This window comes from Zingiber officinale, chromosome 6A (genome assembly GCF_018446385.1).
Source record: "Zingiber officinale cultivar Zhangliang chromosome 6A, Zo_v1.1, whole genome shotgun sequence".
In the NCBI taxonomy this organism is placed as follows: domain Eukaryota; kingdom Viridiplantae; phylum Streptophyta; class Magnoliopsida; order Zingiberales; family Zingiberaceae; genus Zingiber; species Zingiber officinale.
The window spans coordinates 131714242-131734782 of record NC_055997.1 but is presented as its reverse complement, the minus strand read 5'-3'; the positions used below and the strand labels follow the sequence as shown (position 1 = coordinate 131734782).

General features: G+C 35.9%; 3 protein-coding genes across 4 annotated transcripts; 2 read left to right on the top strand and 1 right to left on the bottom strand.

The window, feature by feature from the left end:
* Positions 1–2062: 2062 nt before the first annotated feature.
* Positions 2063–4371, top strand: LOC121998155 (protein FLX-like 3). 2 transcript variants are annotated; one of them, XM_042552926.1, is made up of 5 exons: positions 2063–2198; positions 2746–3275; positions 3351–3496; positions 3837–3916; positions 4000–4371. In XM_042552926.1, the coding sequence occupies exons 2-5, from the start codon at positions 2746–2748 to the stop codon at positions 4081–4083; spliced, it is 840 nt and encodes a 279-aa protein (XP_042408860.1). In that variant the 5' UTR covers positions 2063–2198; the 3' UTR covers positions 4084–4371. The 2 variants fall into 2 exon arrangements, with proteins under 2 accessions (XP_042408860.1, XP_042408859.1); XM_042552925.1 differs by having other exon boundaries at positions 2740–3275.
* Positions 4372–10636: 6265 nt separating this feature from the next.
* On the bottom strand, positions 10637–13050 carry LOC121998154 (10 kDa chaperonin, mitochondrial-like). The gene is made up of 3 exons (XM_042552924.1): positions 12866–13050; positions 11273–11412; positions 10637–10853 (listed from the first exon to the last, which is right to left on the bottom strand). Exons 1-3 carry the CDS (start codon positions 12968–12970, stop codon positions 10805–10807), a joined length of 294 nt encoding a protein of 97 aa, XP_042408858.1. The 5' UTR covers positions 12971–13050; the 3' UTR covers positions 10637–10804.
* A 442-nt stretch (positions 13051–13492) lies between these two features.
* Positions 13493–20443, top strand: LOC121998153 (pentatricopeptide repeat-containing protein At1g80270, mitochondrial-like). Its single transcript, XM_042552923.1, has 4 exons — positions 13493–13672; positions 14997–15127; positions 16100–16598; positions 18948–20443. The coding sequence occupies exons 1-4, from the start codon at positions 13568–13570 to the stop codon at positions 20184–20186; spliced, it is 1974 nt and encodes a 657-aa protein (XP_042408857.1). The 5' UTR covers positions 13493–13567; the 3' UTR covers positions 20187–20443.
* Positions 20444–20541: the final 98 nt, after the last annotated feature.

Genomic DNA, 20541 nt, shown 5'->3' with positions numbered 1-20541 from the left:
TGAGACGAGGAGGAAAGTGTTGGATTTGGCTAATATAGACTCTGTACGCGTGGCGTCTCTACACTCCACCGGTCCAACCGGGGTCTCGTCGGACTTGCGATCCGCTGTTTCGCCGACACGCGTCCTTCCAAGCCATCGAGGACGTCTGTCGCGATCTGGCAGCTTCTTGACTGACACGAATGCTTTAAAATAGGAAAGGCGAAGGACACGTGGGCATTTCCAGCTGTTCAAGATATCGATCTGCGATGAGACCAGGAAAATATCTGCGAGACACAGGTCTTGGCACAGTCCTAATCAGGTAAGATCGATCCCAGTGTTTGCATAAGTTCCGCCGTGCGTTGGCCATCTATTGTTCAACTCTCTTGAACCTTCTTGATATGACGTGGGACTGAGGCCACTGACACGTCTCCAAGTTCTGTGGGGACACGTGCCGCGCCAGAAGCGATCCTGCAAAATTTATGGCTACGTGGGATGATCTTCGCCGTCCACGTATGTCTTGAAAACGTGTTTTTTTATAATACCTGTCGGCTTATTTTTTAAATATGTACGGCTTGTTGCTGTAAAAGGCCAGAAATAAATAATAAAAATATTGGAAGCGAGTGTCCCTGAATTTTGTTGCTCTGGGTTGGTTGATCGAATGCTTATGAACCAACCATTCCACAATTCAATTGATTGATTGATGTTGTTGCTCATCGATGTTTCATAATATCTTTCTTCTTAACATCCTTCGTCTTTAATTTCCACATAATGATCCAGTGCAACCTCCTCTTGATTTCCTGGGAAACAAAAGGAAAGCGATTTAACTATGTGCCAGGATTTATCCCTGTTTTCCGCCAAGGACAAGGTCGTCGGTGGCGTTGAACACGGTGAAGAGCACGGTCACAGTCGTTGGCACCGTCGACACTGAAAATTCTCGGGAAGGCAGGCGAAGAAGTCAACCCTCCTTGTCAAGCATAGATTGGAAAAGTATGATGAACCACGATAGCAGAGAGTGCAATTCCCAATCTGATCTCTTGGCATATTTTGATTATAAAAATATTATTATTTATTAAAATAAAAATGAATTTTATTTATATATTCAATATTATTATAACTAAACCACATTATAAAAAAATCAATATTGCTCTTTTATGGATTTTTTTTTTCTCAACAACTTTAAGTTCATAAGTCAATTTCAGATGACTTATACTAATATACTATTTAAAAATTTAAAAATTTGATATATTGTAAATAAGGAGAGATCTAAGAATCCATTGATTGTATTGATTAGTGAGTATCATTATCTTAGAATTTATAATAAATTTATGATAATTTCTTTTTCAAGTTTTTATAAGTTTAAAGATCTACTACTCTCAATTTACATTAGAAAATATAAATACATTAAACAAGTTTATAGAGGTATATTGATTTTTGTTTAAAATGATTCAAAATTCTCTAATTTCATTGGTTAGTTTTAAATCATTCAAAAATTTAAAATTTTAATATTTTTCGAACCAAGAGTTACTTAGAGAATATTAGTATATATGTCTTTAAAATAAACTTATGATAAATTTTATCAAGTATTTATAAATTTAAAAATTTATTGATCTCAATATATATTTTTAAATTAAGATACAAGGACATAAATATATTAAATAGACTTAAAAAATACAGGGATAAAATTAGTTGATTGACTTACAAAACTTCAAATAATGTCAAATAAAAAATGAATGTGTTAATGCAATCCTCCTTAATTTATGTCTTTGGAATTTAATAACGTGAATTGGGAGTAATAAATTTGTTGAAGGGGTTGAACAAAATTTAAACGGTAAAAAAGAGGATATAATGGGTATGTCATGCATACATTATGAAAGTTGGGTATTTAAATGAATAATACTGAAACTTTTACTAAAATGCCGTAATAAAAATAAGGGGCACTACTTTTTTTTGGGGTTACAAAACGAAAAGTGTATAGCTTGGCCACTAGTCCCAGGGCATTGCGAGGTAAATACGGAGAAAATTTGTATTTGGAGGTTGAAAATGAAAATTTGATGAAAAAAAGGAAGTATCCATGTTGCAAGGGCAGATATGCAAATTTCCCGGTCGAAATAGAAGCCCCAGGCTTGCGTAGGGTTTCGCCGGTGCTCTCGCGAATTCGATCGGCTCCCATCCCTTCGACCCACCGCCTCTTTCCACAAGCTTCGCCGCCCTCGATATCCGTAAGTTTTCATCGATTTTTTATTGGTAGATGAACGCCTCTCATCGATTCTGTTTAGATCTAACAAAGAGTAATCTGCAGAAGCCTAGAGTAAGTTCTTTTCATCGCTCAGATTCCCTTAGGCGTTTTTGTTATGTTTTTTTTTTCCTTTCTTCCGTTCATCATGTTATTTATCTTTGTTTAGTTATTAAAAGCTGATGTTCTGTATTTCGAATTGTTAAGATTTTTGTTGAAAGCTGAGAATAGTTCTTCTGTGTGAACCAATTTTAATCCATGCATTTTAAAGGAAACGCTTTTTGTTGGGGTGCTATATATTTACGAGACGGTTTTGTTTAGATCTTATAGATTTGGAACTTTTGTTTTTTCGATTTGTCATTGGCATGACAAATTTGCTGGTGGCAACAAGTTGCAATTGAGTTCATACTTCTGATTTGATTTTTTTTTTAAAAAAGATATTTCGAAATGAATTCAGTGATTTTACTGAAGCACAAAAAAAAAATCATACATGTTTTGTGTAGATGCTTGACTTCATCTGATTGTAGATCCAGATGGCTGGTAGAGGTCGTGGACGTCGCCAAGCTTTTGAAGAGGTTCGGCGTGGTTATCCCGCCCCTCCAGGACCACTTGTTCGTGGACCTTTCCCCCAGCCTCCTCACCCAGCAGCACTTGAAGAGGAACTTGAATTGCAAATGATGGACATAAGGAGGCTTTTGGCAGATAACTGTGGGCTAGCGGAGGATCGTGCAACTTTTCACCGGGAGTTGGCTGCTGCTAGGGAGGAACTTCACAGGATGAACTTGGTGATTTCAGATATCCAAGCTGAGAAAGAAGCTCACACAAGGGACCTGATTGAAAAAGGATTAAAGCTAGAAGCTGATCTGAGAGCTACTGAACCTCTGAGAGAGGAGGTCACAGAACTACGGACAGAAATTAAGAAGCTTACTACTATTCGACAAGAGCTCAACAATCAGGTTCGTTCTCTTACGCACGATCTGACAAGGGCTCAATCTGATAATCAACAGATCCCAGCTCTGAAGGCTGAAATTGATGGGCTTCATCAAGAACTTATGCATCTTCGGTTAGACTTTGACTAACTGCACAGCTCTTCTCCTGCCATGCCTCTTTGCTTAAACTCACACTTCTCTTTGTGTAGGATGTCTGTTGAATATGAAAAGAAATCAAACTTTGAACTGATGGAACAAAGACAATCAATGGAGAAGAACATGGTTTCCATGGTGCGTGAGATTGAAAAATTACGTGCTGAATTGGCTAGTGCTGAGGGGAGGACACAGGCTGCAAGTAATGTTGCTGAGCTCTAATACTCCTATGTTTTTCTTATTAGCTTCAATCACCATTAGCTATCCTTGTCAGCAATTCAAGATCAGGGTATTTTTACACAATAGTCTAAAGCTGAATATTTATACAAACCAAGTAAAAATTTTCAGTGATGCTGCTAGCAGATTGTGCTTATCGTATACAAGTTTGTTGGGATGATTTCTCATTCAATCTTTTTTTCAGTGCCGCATGTTTTCTTTGCATTGGCTTAGGTTTTTCTTTTAAAAAAATTAAAGTCAATTCTGGAGTCTGAACTTTCCCCATTTGATTTTATTTAACTTTGCTGTATGACGGTTTACTGAAGGCGGAAGTTATGGGACTAAACTTGGCAGCTCTGAAGGAGCCTATCCTTCAACATATGGATATGAATATGGCATTAAGCCTGTAAGTTTACTTTGGAGATTCAGTTCAGTACCAAGTTGGCGATTCATAGCTATTAATGTGCTTTTCCACTGTATCTTTCACAGCCTGTTGCTGATAAGACTAATCTGTACGGTGCTGGCTCTGGATCATGGGGAGCAATCAGCAAGTCTCACCTCGCTCGTCGTTGAGAATCTAGTTCAATTACCCTCTAAATAGGATCTATGCTATTTCTATTGCTGATGCTTGCACACTAGACATTTAGATGGTTTTCTAGCTTCACAATTGGTGCATGCTCCACCAGTTCACTCAGAAGACTGCTTTTCAGAAGCTAGATAACATCACTTATTATCTTCATTTTTAGTCAGTTTGAGGCATGCTCTATATGATTTTAATTTGGAATTATGGGATGTCAAATATATTTTATGTGGTTCTCAATCTACTTTTATACTGTATTTTTAGATTGTTTTGTGGATTAATTATGCGTCAATCATGTTGGTTAACATTTTGTTTTCTACAAGCCATTGCATGATGTTGTATTCACATTGTTGCCTTCAATTAACACTGAAGGAATGAATATGCTATCAAGGATGCAATGTACATTTCTAGGCCATTTTACTAGCATGGTACTAACTCAAATTAGCAATTGGTTAACCAACTTTACATGGTATTAGAGCAATAGCCCATATATTCAATTGCATTTGATATTTAATTCATGTTTTAGGTTAACTTTGTCAAGTGAATTATATACATTCACAAATGGAGTATATGTGTGAGGAATTTTACAGGTATAAATGTATAGATTGGCTTGTAACTCGAGCTTTTGAATAAGTGGTTACTTAATCAACTTTACGTATACAATTATACATATAGTATTTGGAAGATCATTGAGGAAGAATGTGGAATCACCTCACTTTCTTTTGCATGAGTCTAGATTTACGTGGAAGTGATTTCAGGACCAACATGGAATGAGATCTTTAGACACAACTGGTTTTATCTTATATCCTTCCTATGTCACCAACACCGGTGCTCCATTCTTGTTGAACTTTAATGGGAACATTCTATTGGATGCTTGCATTTATAACTGAGCAGTATCAGTGGATTACTATTATTGGACAGTAATGGTTCACCATTCTTAGTCTGTGTGAACTCTAATGTGATTGGTTAGGCATTTGAAGGTGCGAGGGCAACAAAAAAAATTAGCTGTTTGAATTTAGATGTACTATGAGTCCTGCATGACATGATAATTAATTATTTTTTGTCGCATCTATTGTGTTATTTTTTGGCTAATGTTTATGGAAATGGTGGTGGTCTGTGAAATGTAGCAGAGATACAGTTCTTTAATGCTTATCAGTGTTTGAGGAAAATGTTCTTGGACTTGAAATCTTAAGCTTGCCAAAGAATTAATAGTTTTTGTTAACATTTTCATTTGCTTTACATAGTGCGCTATCCAGATGTTACGATTATCTGTTTCTCATGTTGTGGAAATGGGTATCTTGTGAATTCTTTTGGTTGATTTTCCAAATTACTTAATTTGTTAGGTATATTTAGAAGTGAATTTATTATTAGACTTGATGCTAATCATTAAGATAGTCTGGCAGGGAAAAACCATTTTCATAGTAAACAATTTTATATTCATGGACAATGGGAATGCAACCTTGATGAAGATGAATTCAGTCAAGCTAACCAAGGGTTAAAGCGTATACATAATTTTTCATGAGATAGGTTATGAAGGATGAAGTGATGAAAGTTTCAGCAGGTTGGGAAGTGCATCTTAGTGTCTTCATGTTAATTAATATATGCTTTAGCTACATATATATATATATATATATATATACATATATTCTTTTTGGTTGCTTATGTTACAGAAGTATTGGGGCTCTGGTAGATATTGGTTGAGATGAAGAGGAGATTTAGTTCTTCAAAACTGATTAGACTGCGAAAAAAAACTCAGATTTTACTTGAATAAGTTAATAGTCATAGTGTTAAGCAAAAGGTGGCTCGGAAGTGGAGGTTATTGTCAGGAAAATGTATATGATTTAATATTCAGGAGACACTTTTTGCATTGGAAGATTTAGTCCATCTCCTCAGCTGATTGATGGGAATTCTAATTTTAACACAACATTGTATGGCAATATAGCCAATATCTTTGCCTTATGTAGTGCAGGATGATCATGTGTTCCTCCGTGTGTAAGGAGCATTAGGCTACAGTTCACCATTTATCCTTTAACCTGTTCAACGTCTCCTATCAAATGCTATGCATTCATTTTGAAGAGTTCCAAACATTCTTATGAGTTGGATTAGAGACTTGATTTATTACCATCAGGTGTTAGCTTTCTTCTTTCTTTGGCACACTTCTTAGCTGTTTTCAAGTGTTTTGTCTGTCATTCGATATGAAGATTGATGCATACGCAAACAAACCACAGTTGGCCAATTCCACTAAGAGTTGATAAGATGGTTCTGTTATGATGTTGCAAAATACGCAGAATGGAGATTGTTTTCTTCGTAAATGGTTCATTGAAGTTTATCTAATTGGATGATGTGAAATAAGCCTTCATGATGGCTGACAATGTTCTCTTGTTCATTTTCACTCGCTTGGATTGCTTTCAAGTCTGTACCAGATTCCTTTCATCATTTTAATTTTCTGTTAGCTTGCCTGAAGTTCTCCCGTGATACCATGAGAATAATCTGTATGAAGTCTCCTCTGAATCTTTCAATTGATGTGGGTATGGGGATCTGAAATTGTGGACCAAAGATTGGGGACTGTAATATAGCTCCACCCAATCGAAGGATTTTCCAAATAGTCTGTAATTATATGAAATAATACCTTCACACTAAAAGAGAATCAAGATCAAGCCCCAAATCTTCGAGTGGAGGATCTAGGATAGGCCGCCAACATTGTGGAGAGGTGATATGCTTGGAGTCGTTCTGCTGTGTATGACCAGAATCTTAGAAGGGCTGTCTATGATCAAAATCATAGAGGCAAGTATTTTCTACTGTCCTCAGAATTTGATTGAATAGTTTCTGAAGTGCTTGTTTGACTTCTCATATTGTTCTAGACATTGATGTTTTTTGGAATTATTGTATTTGACAGTACATTTTATCCGCTTGATGCAAGTGCCTCTATATGTATTTTAGGTGCAAGAATACTTGGTATTTTGGGGATATTCCTTTTGAACATAAATCTAGTATACTTTTTGGCAAAGGTGGTGCTAAGACCAAATGACAGACCTGTAGTCACTATCTAGAGTTTGTTGGTTTGCAAGCCTAAACAAGAAGAAATGGTCCTAGAAAGGTGCCAGTGGCAAGGCTTTTCATTTATTTGATGAAACTTTCAGGTTACAATCTATGTGCCATTACTTGGTTTCCAATCATTTATTTTGGTAATTTAGATTGGTTGCCTAAGTAGATTTAGTGAGGATCAAGAATTCTGGATTTAGAGTAATAGAAAGAGAAGCAACTTCAGATGGAAATTTTGTTGTTTAGATAGAGTTTTATCTCAAGATCTACTTGATTATCTTTAGGTTTACTATGTTGCTTTCATTGATTGGTATAGCTTTACTGAAGACTTTACTAGAATGTGAGTGCATGGTGCTTGTTAAGCTGTCATGGTTAGAAGTTTCACTCATTAGCATAGCCACCTAGGGACACTCGGATGAGGACATTGTGATCTATTGAAACTGTAGCATTGACTTCAAGTGTAGTTCATTTGAATTTCACTGTCATTGAGCTCAAGTTCATCCAGAGGTAAAAAGTGAAAACTTGAATTATGATTAAAGTTGGATTTCAGTCAAAACCTGTGTTTGAATAAAACTCTTACTTGATTTGACAACTAAAAATTTAGTTGCTTATCAAAATATGATACTTGCATAAAGTCTTATCAAGTTTATAAATGAGTTTATGGTATGGGAGTAAATGTAAGATCTGGTGAAGACTGCTGGCATTGATCAGCTGGAGGTGACACTTGATTGGATTTGGAGGCTACTGAGCAACCACAGCCTTTATGTTGCACTAACGTGGAAGGGGAAAAGTGACTTGGTTGAGAAAAGTGATAATGCAATCTTCATAGAGATAAAGAGACAAGTTGAGTAAACCAGTGGTGTGTGTGTGTGTGTACACACACACACACAACACACTCTCTTACCATACACCACACACTAAATTTTCTTCCACTAACACTAAGTTTTCTTCCACTAACATACCTGACTTCTACAATGCTGCACCTTAACTCCCACAAAGTTTCGCATAACTACCCCTCCCTGTAATAATCAATCATTTTTATTGTGTTTACCTGAGATCTATTGGTGCAACGTGTAGCTAGTTCAGTTTTAAGAAGGTCCAATACTGGCTTTCATGCTTTCACTTATCCATTTTATTATTTTAAGGAACCTGTGTTAAATGATTCTCTTTTTGTTTGCAGAGGGAGGTAATTTCTCCTTATCCATGAATGTTGCTATGTTGTGTTCAACTTAGATCCTGTCCATTGGTGAATTTGGTATTGCTTTTGTTCTGGGAGTTGATTGCTAATGTCATTCAGGAGAAACGACATTACCCAGGTAACTCTCATATATACTTGATTGCTTTTCTGTCAATAGAAGGTGATTTCTATTAATGTTAATTGCTATGTGACAGTTTAGGAATTTTAGTTGTGGATTTTTTATAACTATAGTTTGCTATTTTGAAAGCCTTTTCAATCTCAGTCCAAACATGATACTTACAAGAGAAATAGTATACAGGGTGCATATGTAATTTGAAAATACAAATCAATTTGTGTACCTATTTGATTTCTGTTTTTTTTTTTTTGGTGGGAAAGCTTTCTTCCTCTGTTCTGTTCTCATAATTTTTCATTCAGAGCCCATGGCCTGAGGAAGCAGTTTGCAAAATCTTCTTGGTCTCGTATCAATTTATGTTAACAAACCGTCTTGTTTTTTTTCCTTTACTTAATAACCTCATAAGAAAGCTCTTGATACCTCTCTCTAAGGTCTGAAATCTAAACTTCAGTCTCATATTTGATAAAAAAACAAAATAATCACTGGTAATAAGATCTGATCAGAAATTTTGAAAAAATATCAGGAATGTTCTGACGTATTGTTTTGTGCCCCTTTGTAAAAGTCTCGTCACATTCTGGGACACGCTATACATTCTGTTTCTTTATCAGGGGTTTTTTCATAGTGACAGAACTAAAAGAATTTGAACTCAGCTGTGTATTTCTTGTCAGGTTCATCTAGGTTTTGAAGTCATCACTGGGAAATAATGCTACTGAAATTGATGCAATCTGCCATGGTTGTTTTGCATCTTCCAGGACGATCACGACTTTGCAATCCTGTTCTCTTCTCCCATCACGAGTGTTAGGTAACATTTACATATGCTCCAGCTTTGACAGTACGGGTGAACATAATCGTTCATAATTTGGGTCTTCATGTAACCATGTAGGTTAGACGCAATACAAGACGGGAGGTTACACTTGCTCGGGTCAGATTGGATCCTACCAATGTGCCAGATCCAAATGTCCCTGTTCCTAACCTATCTTGGCTTAAAGCTCTTGAGGATGTATCAAACTGGTCAGATCTTGTATGATTTCTACGTTTGTAAGTGTAGTCTTATCCTGAACCTTGGTGCATACGACCGTAGTAAAGTTTTCAATCTCTTCGTGAATTGTGACCTCAACCTGCTCTTGGCCATTCTTTCCCAAGCGATTGCCAAAAAAAAAATAATCTAATTTAATAATTTAACTTTTCTTCTTGTTTATTTTGCAGCCAATCTGTGCGGTTGCTGGCGCAGTGGAGTGGTGCATTACTGTGTGTAGTTCCCGAAGCCATGCTAATGGAGTATGGCATCCCCTCGTTTCTTTGCCCTGGTTCTTGCCTGTTGATGTTGGATTGTGAAACTATCATATTGAGAAGAGGGGTCTCAACAGCCAATATGTGGTCTTGTTTTGGGGTTCGTTTCTGTTCCTCAACCCCTTTCATTCTCAGACAATTTCCGGATTTCCGTTTCCTCTCTCATCCTGTCATTACCGTTCTTCAAAAATGTGTTTTGTATCAAAATTGTTTAATGAAGTCTTTTCTGAAAAAAGGAAGAAAATAGTTTAATGAAGGGACAAATTGAGATTTCATATTATTTATGTTCGCAAAAAGAAAATGAAATTCCAAAATGTTTTTAGTTATAAAATGAACATTAAATTTATAAATTGAATAAACCGTATTTTATTTAAAGGTTACATTCTGCTATATTATCAGGATTGAGCCCTCTTTAGAAGTTTTTTATGGGTAACTTGGAAAGTGCTCTCCAAGTTTTTAGGTCCATTTTTTTACTAGAGAAAAAATCTTCTACAATCTTAGGTCTTTTGATTATTTATTGGAAGGCAAATCATTGCATTATTACTACGGAAAATCTTCCGTTAAAAATTCAAATTTTAAATCTAATTATCTGAGGCTACGAGGTATCATTATTGCAAACGTTGTGACTTGCAAGATTCTCAACAGGGATCCAATTTACTATGTATTTAACACAAGACCGACATTGATAATTTATTTTAAATATAATAAAATATGAAGCTATTGGTAAATCTTGTTAAAACGAAGCTTGTAGATGGTTTTTTTTTCTTGTAAAATCTTCTCAGAATTTATTCATTTATTCATACACTTGCTATAATTTTATTTCCCTTGCATCACTCCTTTCACTAATTTTTACAAAAAACTCGAACTCAGAGTCAAACTAAAATCTTTCTATACTCGAACCCAATTAGTTATCAAAAGAGTTTATTCCAAAATTTGAAGTCAATGACACTTTGATCCATCACTTATGATTGAAAAATGACAGCAAGAGTAGGATTTCAAACGTTCAAAGCTTCTAATACAACCTCAAGGAAGGACACTACAAACCAGACTGAAAACTTAATGTTATAGGAAATCAGTCATGAAGGGTACCAAGAATGTCGTCTTCTCTGAAGATGTGATACCTAGGGACAGAAGATAAGCATTAGTTAACAAATTAGATAAAATACAAAAAAAGAGTATGAAACTAGGGCATTAATAATGGTTTCATTTACTTAATTAAGCTATGTTTAGCCGTATCCTTCTTTTAGTATGTCTCCTTGAGAGGGAGGAAGACATAAGGGTGGCGGGGAAAAATAATTAATTAAAAATCAGAAACATTTTAAACCTTTTGGAAGTGAGGAGTGGAGGGAAGAAATCAATTCATTTAACTGATAATGACCAAAAAATATAAACAACTAATCATGAAAAACGCACTCAAGTAGACGAAGAAATCTTCCCCCTCTAACTTTCAAACATGCTAAATCTTCAGATCCTACTCTTTTTTACCATATTTGCAATGTGATTGTAAGAGAAGAGGATCATATAGGTAAGTTAAACATACTCTTTATCACCAAGCTTGACCTCAGTTCCACCATATTCTGGCAGCAAAACTATATCTCCTTCCTTCACAGTGACTGGGATGATATTTCCATTTCTATCGCGTGCTCCAGGGCCTACCGCTATAACTTTTCCAGAGTTCAACTGCATGGAAAATTACAGCGATGTCTAGTAATCATGCAAAATACATTATAGCACATGCTAATATTTGTTTCAACGAGGAATTAACAGGCAAATTGGTATAATGAATTGAAGTCAAAAACTTTACCACCAGTATTGTCCAAATATAGTAATTTAAACAATTTAATTGGAACTAAAGATGCTCATCTTATTACAACGGACAAGAAGAAATGATAAAGTAAAATACAGTTGCAAAGTTCAATACAAAAAGTGATATATTAATATAAGAACTAGATGTAAACCCCAAACCTAAATATGAGTTTAAAAATAAATATAGGTCACTAAGCAAAAAGTTAATATACATATCCGCCTAGGAAGGTAGATTTAAAGAAAGTCAATCCAACAAAATTGTTAAAAATGATTTACTAGGATCTTATTTGTATCAACTGTGCACAAGCTCTAGACCTACTGCTTATTTTTTATGTGTACCTGAAACTTGAAAGCTAGTCCTTGGCTATTATTATTATTTTTAGACTTATTATTTGATTAAAGCACTCAATATAAATGCATGTTAGGATGATTATCCATATTCTCTTCCTAGGCAAATAATCTCCTGTAAAAATTATTGGAAACCCAATTTTCATCTCATCTTGATTACGTAAAAGTAAAATTGGTTTTAACCGCACCTATTGATGGTTATTTAATTCACTGACAAAACATAGAACTTGCCCATGTTCAATTCCGGTTGTGTATGAATTGTTACACACAGACAAACAATAGTGGCAATGATATAATCTGGATACCAAGACCATTTCCTTGTTGCCAAAATGAGAGGCATAACATTTTAGAGGAACCAAGAGCAAAGAAATGTATGCAGCTTCAACCAAAGCTATTTTTAAAAAGAATTTATGTGCTTCCAACTTACCCTTTATCCTAATTTTGTACTGTCAAAAGATCAATAATTTAAATTACTCTCTGATTCAGTCTCAAAACGCATTATGGTGTTATTTCACATCCAGCTACTTAAACTACAGGATACAATTAACTAAACAAAAGCATAACGGCTCCAACGATTTTGACTGGAAGGAGAATCGCCAAATATGCAAATTGCTAATGACAAACCGATCACCCAATGGCAACCCCTTGCTGGTATAAATAAAAAAGTTGTCGACATTCAAGTTTATACTCATCAAAAACGACAACTACAGCTTTGTAGTGTCATTTCGAGACCACAAACGGAGTCTTTTAGGTTCGTTGGTCCATCTCTGCATGTGTGATTAAAAATAAAAAAATCGATAAAGCAGTGCTCAAATGCAACTCCAAAACCCAAAACTTAACTCAGTGTCAAACCCTACGTAGAAGATTGCACTGGCTCAAAGTGAATCAGAAACAATATGCATAAACAACCATGTATTACTGACAAATACCAAGCGAGAGTAAATAATCCAAATCAAGGATAAATAATGATTATGATCACCTTGGTTGTCTTCTCCGGGAGAAGGATCCCGGCACTGGTCTTGGAAGGAGGGACGATCTTATCTACGAGCACACGGTTAAGCAGAGGAAGCAGACGCTTCGCCATTGATGGCCACAAGAAGCTAAAGTGGCGGCGACTGCAGAAGACGTAGAAAGACCACCTTTTGGGCCGCTGCTCGAGCTGGAAATCCCGAATGGTACAAGGGGAGGGCTTAAGAAAGGGAAATCGAACCGAGCAAGTTACCAAAATGCCCTCATCATGTTCTGCTATTGGATTTCTGAGGCAGGAACGAAGGGGTAAAATTAGAAATTTAGCAGTATATAGGGTTATAGCATAGAGATTCTAGAACGCGGAGAATGTATCGGGCTTTAGTGGGCTTGGCCCACTCCATATAATTTATAATTAAAAATTTCTATTATTTATAATTTTTAGTTACCTTTACTATTTACTTCAGTTTTGAGTTTGGCCAAGCCCACAAAATAAGCCCAATATACTCTTACCGCACCTGTAAACCTAGAGAAGAGGGCAAGACGCAGCCGTTGAAATTCCAGTTTTGTCCCTTCTTGAATGTGATACTAAACCCAACGAGGGTATTTCAGTAATCTACCTTCTTCGATAACCCTTTCTTAAGCCCTTCAGCCTCGACCTTTCAGCGTCGCCTGGAGTCTCTGCAGCCACTACTTCCGCTTTTCTTGGCCGTCAATGGCGAAGCGTCAGATTACTTTGCTTAACCGTGTTCTTGTGGAGAAGATCGCCCCGCCCTACAAAACTAGCGCCGGGATCCTCAACTCGGAGAAGATAACTAAGGTGATCGAAGTTTAGCCTTGATCTTACTCGCCTTTGATTTCGATGATGAGCCCTTGCTTGCTACTCGGTAACGATACGCGCTTGTTTATGCCTATTGTTCCTTATTCACCGAGAGTCAGTAATATCTGCTCCATGGCTTTTGATCGCCTACATTCATTCTACTCCGACTTGGCTGCCTCTGTCGAAGAATGATCTTAACTCTGCCACTTATTGGGATTCATTGGTTTTCAGTTGTAAATCTTAGCTGCATATCCATATAGTCGTATGTTTTGGTCAATATTATGTTGAACATCCAAGTGCGGATTGAGTTTTCTGCAATGGAACATTTGATGATGCATCCACGGAAGAATTGTTTTAAGTTTGGTGTTTCTAATGTTTGGCCATTTGATATTAAATCAAATGTTTACGTTTTTATTTTTTCTCGTAATTTTGATATTCATATCAGAGATTGTAGTTTGTATGCTCGACGCAATATTTTGATGTTGGGTTTGGATATTTTCTGGCTGTTATCCTACTGCCCATGTTATGATCCTCGACACTACTAAGGAATCTGAAAGGAACAGATATCACTATTAAATCAGGCTTTACTTGTCACAGTTTTGTCCACAAACATTTTTTTTTTGTCCTGTAACATGATATACAGATCAGTGATGCTTCGATAGTATGCCCCTCTAGTTGTTGTTGTCTGCCCGATTAATATTCATCAAGCTGTTTATTGCTTTTGAACTTTGTTTCTCTCTAAGGAGTCTGCACAAATTAACTTCGAGCAGACTTTGCTTGAAGAGGTATCTTTGACAGCCATTCAACATTGAAGAGACATTGGCTAATTCAATTTAAAGCACGCTTACTCCTTGGGTCAGAGAAAAGAAACTCCATTTGGTTTGTGTTGTTTGCTACTGATGTTTTTTCTTTTTAAATTTTACATCAAACTATATGGCTATGATTGGTTGGTGCGTGGACAATTTTTTCCCAAACAATTAATAGATATTGAGATCATCTAAGCTATATTTGTTAAGCCTACCAGGGAGTTTTGTGTATTTACATTGTTATACTCCTAATATTGCAATATCACACCTGCATACTTGTAGCTTATTTTTAATATCTTTTTTCAGTAATTTATCTGTGCTTCTTCTGCTTAAGATCTATTTTTTTTTTGTTGAGCTTATGTGCAATTTGGGCATCCAAATTGCTCCTTTTGTTGCTATTCATTTGACTAGTTGTCAATTAAGTGAATAATATTTATTCTCCAAATGCCAGTTGAACTCATTCATTTCCTTGAGATCTTTTTCTTTCGTTAATTTACTTGTTGTGCTTTCATCTACAGTTGAATAATGGAGAAGTACTAGTAGGTTCTGTGGCATGTGATAAAAATGGAAATTCAAACTCTATGAAGAATGGAGATTCTCTTGTGTTGTCAAAGAGTCATGCAACTGAGCTGAGGCATGGAGATAAAAAGTATGTATCTTTGTGACTGAGTTTCTAGAATAAAGAGGAACAAATCATTGTAAAAGTTTCTAAATGTTTGTCCTGTAGTGTTTTACTTGTTAGTGGAGTTTAGATCTTTGTAATGTTACCCTACCACTTGACACACGATCAAATTTGCATCTCAACTTGTTTAATCTTACATGGGGGTTTACAAGGGTCTTGATAGTTGCCTTTGAACAGTCCAATGCCTTGATCCAGTTAAATGCTGAGTTAAGAAAACAGGAACTGTAAAATTCCTACAAGAATAGGTGCATTGCATTTTTTCACTTACCAGGCAGATTTCCTTTGGACTATAGATTTCAAGAATAAAACAAAACCTAATGATAGAAGTATGACAATAACATTATAGCTAATTTAATCCAAGATAATTTGTTTTCTTTTCCCCTAGGAAAAGAAATATCCTGAATGGAAATGTTAAAGTATGCTAGTTACAGTATAAGGTAAATAATTAATATTAGTTGCCTATCTATTAAGTCAATATAAAATTAGCATTATGGAGGCTACCTTGTTGTCAATGGGGGCAATTCTTAATTTATGTGTTAATTTTTTGATGGTTGATTTTATAGTTCATTAATCTCGTTTGATAAGGTTGACTTATATTTCTTTTTTATGTATGAATCTATAGTTCATTAATGTCGCTACAATCCCCAAGTTGAAGTTCTAGCCAACTTACTATGATTGACAAACTTCGATGATCTCTTGTAAAAACACTATGACATCCATGAATGGAGAGCCTGTAATTTTCAATTTGTGTGAACTTAAATGAAGTGCTTCGTTGCTAATGTGAGCTATTATCCTAGTTTTTTTTAATGCGTCTTTTTGTTGTCTTTGTTTTCTGGAGATTCAGAGTAGTCTCAATTCATGAGAATGCATAAACCTATATTTGTGATTTTTGTGTTGAAGGTTAGAATAGTATACTAATTTTTCCCATTCAATTTGCAGGAGCAACTGCATTTACTTGGAATGTTCTAATATAACTAGCAGCTTAGTGCAACTGAAGTCATATTCTCGTGGACCTATTTCTCGGAAGCCTTTCCTCTGGACTCGATATCTATCTTCTCAGGCCGGAGCAAACTCAAGTGATAGGGAAAATGATCTAGAAGATGGGTTTTCTAGCATGGAGGTACCACCTGGATCTACTGATTCTGTGGATGGTTCAGGAAACGAAGATGATGTCTTAGGGGGGGAGTACGAAGAATATGATGAAGCTGCAGAAAGTCCACTTGATTTGGGAGATGATGAAGCAAATAAAGGTGGGGTAAAAAGAGGGCCAAGACTCTCTCATTATCAACTTTTCAAGACAATAACAGGAACTCCAAGAAAATCTTTAATTAATGCACTTGATAAATATGTTGAGGAAGGGAAACCTTTAGGGCGAGGTGAGATATCTTTTGCTTTGCGTATCCTGAAGAGGCGACGACTCTACCCAATGGCACTGCAGGTGACTGTAGTTTAACCTACTAGTTTCTATGAAATTTGATGTTTCTATAAAATATTTTGAACTTTGGTATACTAATGGAAGATAAAACTTGGCCTTTTGTGTACAGTTATCATAACAAAGTGGACTAGTGTTTTCCCTATCTGTTTGTATAACCAAATCATAGGAACTATTGTATCTTTGATTGTGGTTGGGGCCTATAATCCTCAGTTTTGTTAAATTGGTTCACTTCTCAAAGTTTATTCATCTTGATACTGCATCACTATGTAGCATCCCACATCCACTATAAAATTCTCTTCCTCTATTTTTTTTGTGCTACTTCATATCATCCAATGCGGTAATCGTTGATCATACTATTGTATAATATAAATGGTAATCTGTATTCTGTTAGATAAATTGCATGTAGTGATTTCCCTACTTTATATCATCCAAGACGTCCTATAATCCTCAGTTTTTTTTTAAAAAAAAACTTCATTCAGAATTAGGCTACTACCAAATGTGATACATGATGGTACTCATTGTCATTGAGAATTGGCTGTGAGAAAAGCTAAACAGAAGGGAGCAAAGAAATACAAGTGGGTAGGAAAAAACATGATAAATATTGATTCCTTGTATCCAACATTTGGTCGTACAAGTAGGTATATGCATCAAGGAAAGTTGACATCATGCTTATGTGCTCACTATTGCCTTATCTAAAGTTAAAAGAAAGCTTTGAGAGAATGCTGCAAAATCTTTGAATCTAATGCTATCTCATTGCCTCTTTCTGTCTTTCATGCTATTGTGAACTAAGGCAGGAACTAGTAGAGTTGAGTTGCTTAGTTTTACCAATGAGAATGTTTTGGGAACAGAAAAAACCCACTGCTTTATATCAGACGGTGATTATATTGCAGTTTGTTGTATATATGTCAAACATGTTTAGAAATCTTTGACTTTGACTCCCTTCTTTATATGACTTATATCTGAGGGATATAATCCATTACAACCAATTCCAAATAATTGTGATTAACACAGATGGAAATGATTATGAGGATAATGCTGGTGAATGTCTTTAGATGCTTTTGGAGTATGTTGGGTTTGCTTAAATATATAAAATGATTTATTGAACTAGTTAATCTGATTCGTCTGCTATGATAGTGGACATATTATGAACGAGCTTAATCCAGCATGAAACAATTATTTTGCTTATTCTTGCCCTAGCTCAAAAGCATGCATTGGATGAGGTATAGTGGGTCCTGACCAACCTATGCAAACCAGACAACCTATTGTATTTCCAATTAGCAATTTCTGTATGTTTTATTTTATTTCATTTATGCATGTTTAATAGGTTAATTTCTAAATCTATGACATACTTTCTGAATTTTAACATGTCTATCACATAGTTACAAACTATAAAATCTCATATATTATTGAAACTAGCAATGAATCTATCATTCTGTGATTTTTTTTTCATCTATCCACACTGTTTAACAGTTAGCCATCTAATAAAATAATATTTTGTTTTTCTCCACCTGAGCCTCTTGAGATTCACTTGCACGGACTCATTGGCACACTCTTGTGGAACCCCTTGTTGTCTTGCACTTACTCTTATTTGAAACTGAAATTCTTAATCACTGTGATTGTTTACATATTTAATTTCTCTCTCCTCTTTGGCTGAAAGTGTGATCTTATCTGGTAAACTATTTTTTTTTTTTTTTGCATCCCATTATATCTTTTCGTTTTCACAGTTGGAGTTGCATTAGGTTTGTAGCTGGTCTTCACTTTCAGAACCATTACATCTTGCACAATCAATTGCCTTTTAAATTTATGTGCTGAATCAAATTATCATTTATTTTCTATAATTTGTTGAAAACTGGAATTTTCATATGCAGCTGGAATGACATAACTGTATGATTTTTAAATGGTAGTTTGACATTTATAAATCTTTTGGGTTGGGAATGTTGGTTCTTTAGAATATTGGTTTTGAACATTACATGATACAAAAGAATGTTTTATGAGGTATATGTGAATATCAACTTCATAACATTTGTATGCCAGCATTTTGTTTATTTAGGCGACTTTGCTTTAGTTCTCTTGATGATCCTATGTGATTTAACATTCATTTATCACGATCCTTTCTCATGAAGTGGAGTCTTGGCGCAACGGTAAAGTTGTTGCTTTGTGACCAAAAGATCACGGGTTCGAATCCTGGAAACAACCTCTTGCAAAAAGCAAGGTAAGGTTGCGTACAATGGATCCTTCCCCTGAACCCTGCATAACAAGAGCTTCGTGCACCGGACTATTTTTTTTTTTATCATGATCCTTTTTCAGTGATTTTATGTTCTAAAACATTAATTCTGTTTTGGACTTCTTCAGTTTGTTGAGTGGCTGGAAACTTGTAAGCAAATCGAACTTGGGGAGTGGTACTATGCTTCTCATTTGGATTTGATTGCTAAGGTTTCTGGCCTTTGGAATGCAGAAAAATACATTGAGAAAATTCCAGAATCTTTCAGGAGCGAGTTGATCTACAGTACTTTGTTGGCTAATTGTGTTTCTGCTGTGAATTTGAAGAAAGCAGAGGAAGTGTTCAATAAAATCAGAGATCTTGGTTTTCCGATCACACCTTTTACTTGTAACCATTTGTTGCTGCTCTACAAAAGGACAAGCCCGAAAGCGATGGCTGATATACTCCAGATGATGGAAAAGGAAAATGTACAACCAACGCTCTTTACATATAAGATTCTAATTGACGTCAAAGGCGAAGTCAATGATATACCAGGTATTGAGCAAATTGTGGAGATGATGAAAGAACGCCTCAAACCTGATCCATGGATCAAATCCGTGATCGCAAAGGCTTACATATCTGCTGGTTTGAAAGATAAAGCTGAAGCAACATTGAAAGAGATTGAAAGTGAGGATGTGCAGGAGAATCGTGCTGTTTGCAGGTTTCTTCTCCCCGTGTATGCTGCTTTGGGAAAGGCAGACGACGTTGAAAGAATATGGAATGTTTGTGATGCAAAACCCCATCTAGCTGAACGCATAGCTGCAATAGAGGCCTGGGGTAACCTTGGGAAAATTGAAAAAGCAGAGGAAATCTTTGAGAAGACACCCAAGAAAATGAAATCAACAACCTACTACAACACTATGTTAAAGGTTTATGCAGAAAATAAGCTGTTGGCCAAAGGAAAGGAACTGGTGAATCAGATGTCTGCGAGTGGTTGCCGAATTGGTCCTTTGACTTGGGATGCAATCGTGAAACTGTACATTGACTCCGGTGAGGTGGAGAAAGCTGACTCCATATTGCATAAGGTACTCCTTCAAAAGAAGATCAGGCCTTTCTACAGTTCGTTTATGGCTGTGATGGATCAATATGCTAAAAGGGGCGATATCCACAACGCTGAAAAGATTTTTCGAAGGCTGAAGGAGATCGGCTATGTCGGTAGAATGAAGCAATATGAAGCTTTGCTCCAGGCCTATGTGACTGCCAAGACTCCAGTTTATGGCTTCAGGGATAGGATGAAAGCTGACAACATGTGTCCTAACAGGACTATGGCTGCACAACTGATGGCTATGCAAGCATCTCAGAATAATCCAATCTCAGAGTTGCTCATTTGAATGGAGAGAGCATTGATCTAGGGTAAAATGTTGCTGCTATTTATGTTGTATTTTGTGTGCGCTAGCATTTGCATTGCCTATCCAGTTGATGTCAGTCGCACTTAGCTTAGGGTTCAAAGACCATTGTTACTCTTCCAAGTTTTATGTTTCCTCAAGCAGCTCCATCTGAAATGCAGTAGTATTCATAAATTTTATGGAGGGACCTTCTCGGAGAACTCTCACCATAATGGTATTTGTTGAAACATGGATTTTATGTAGTTTTGATAGCCTGCTCAAGTTATCCTATCTTTGCACAAATTTAATTAAAAATATTACTTTTAATAATCAAACTATATGTTATTATTCACATATCAAC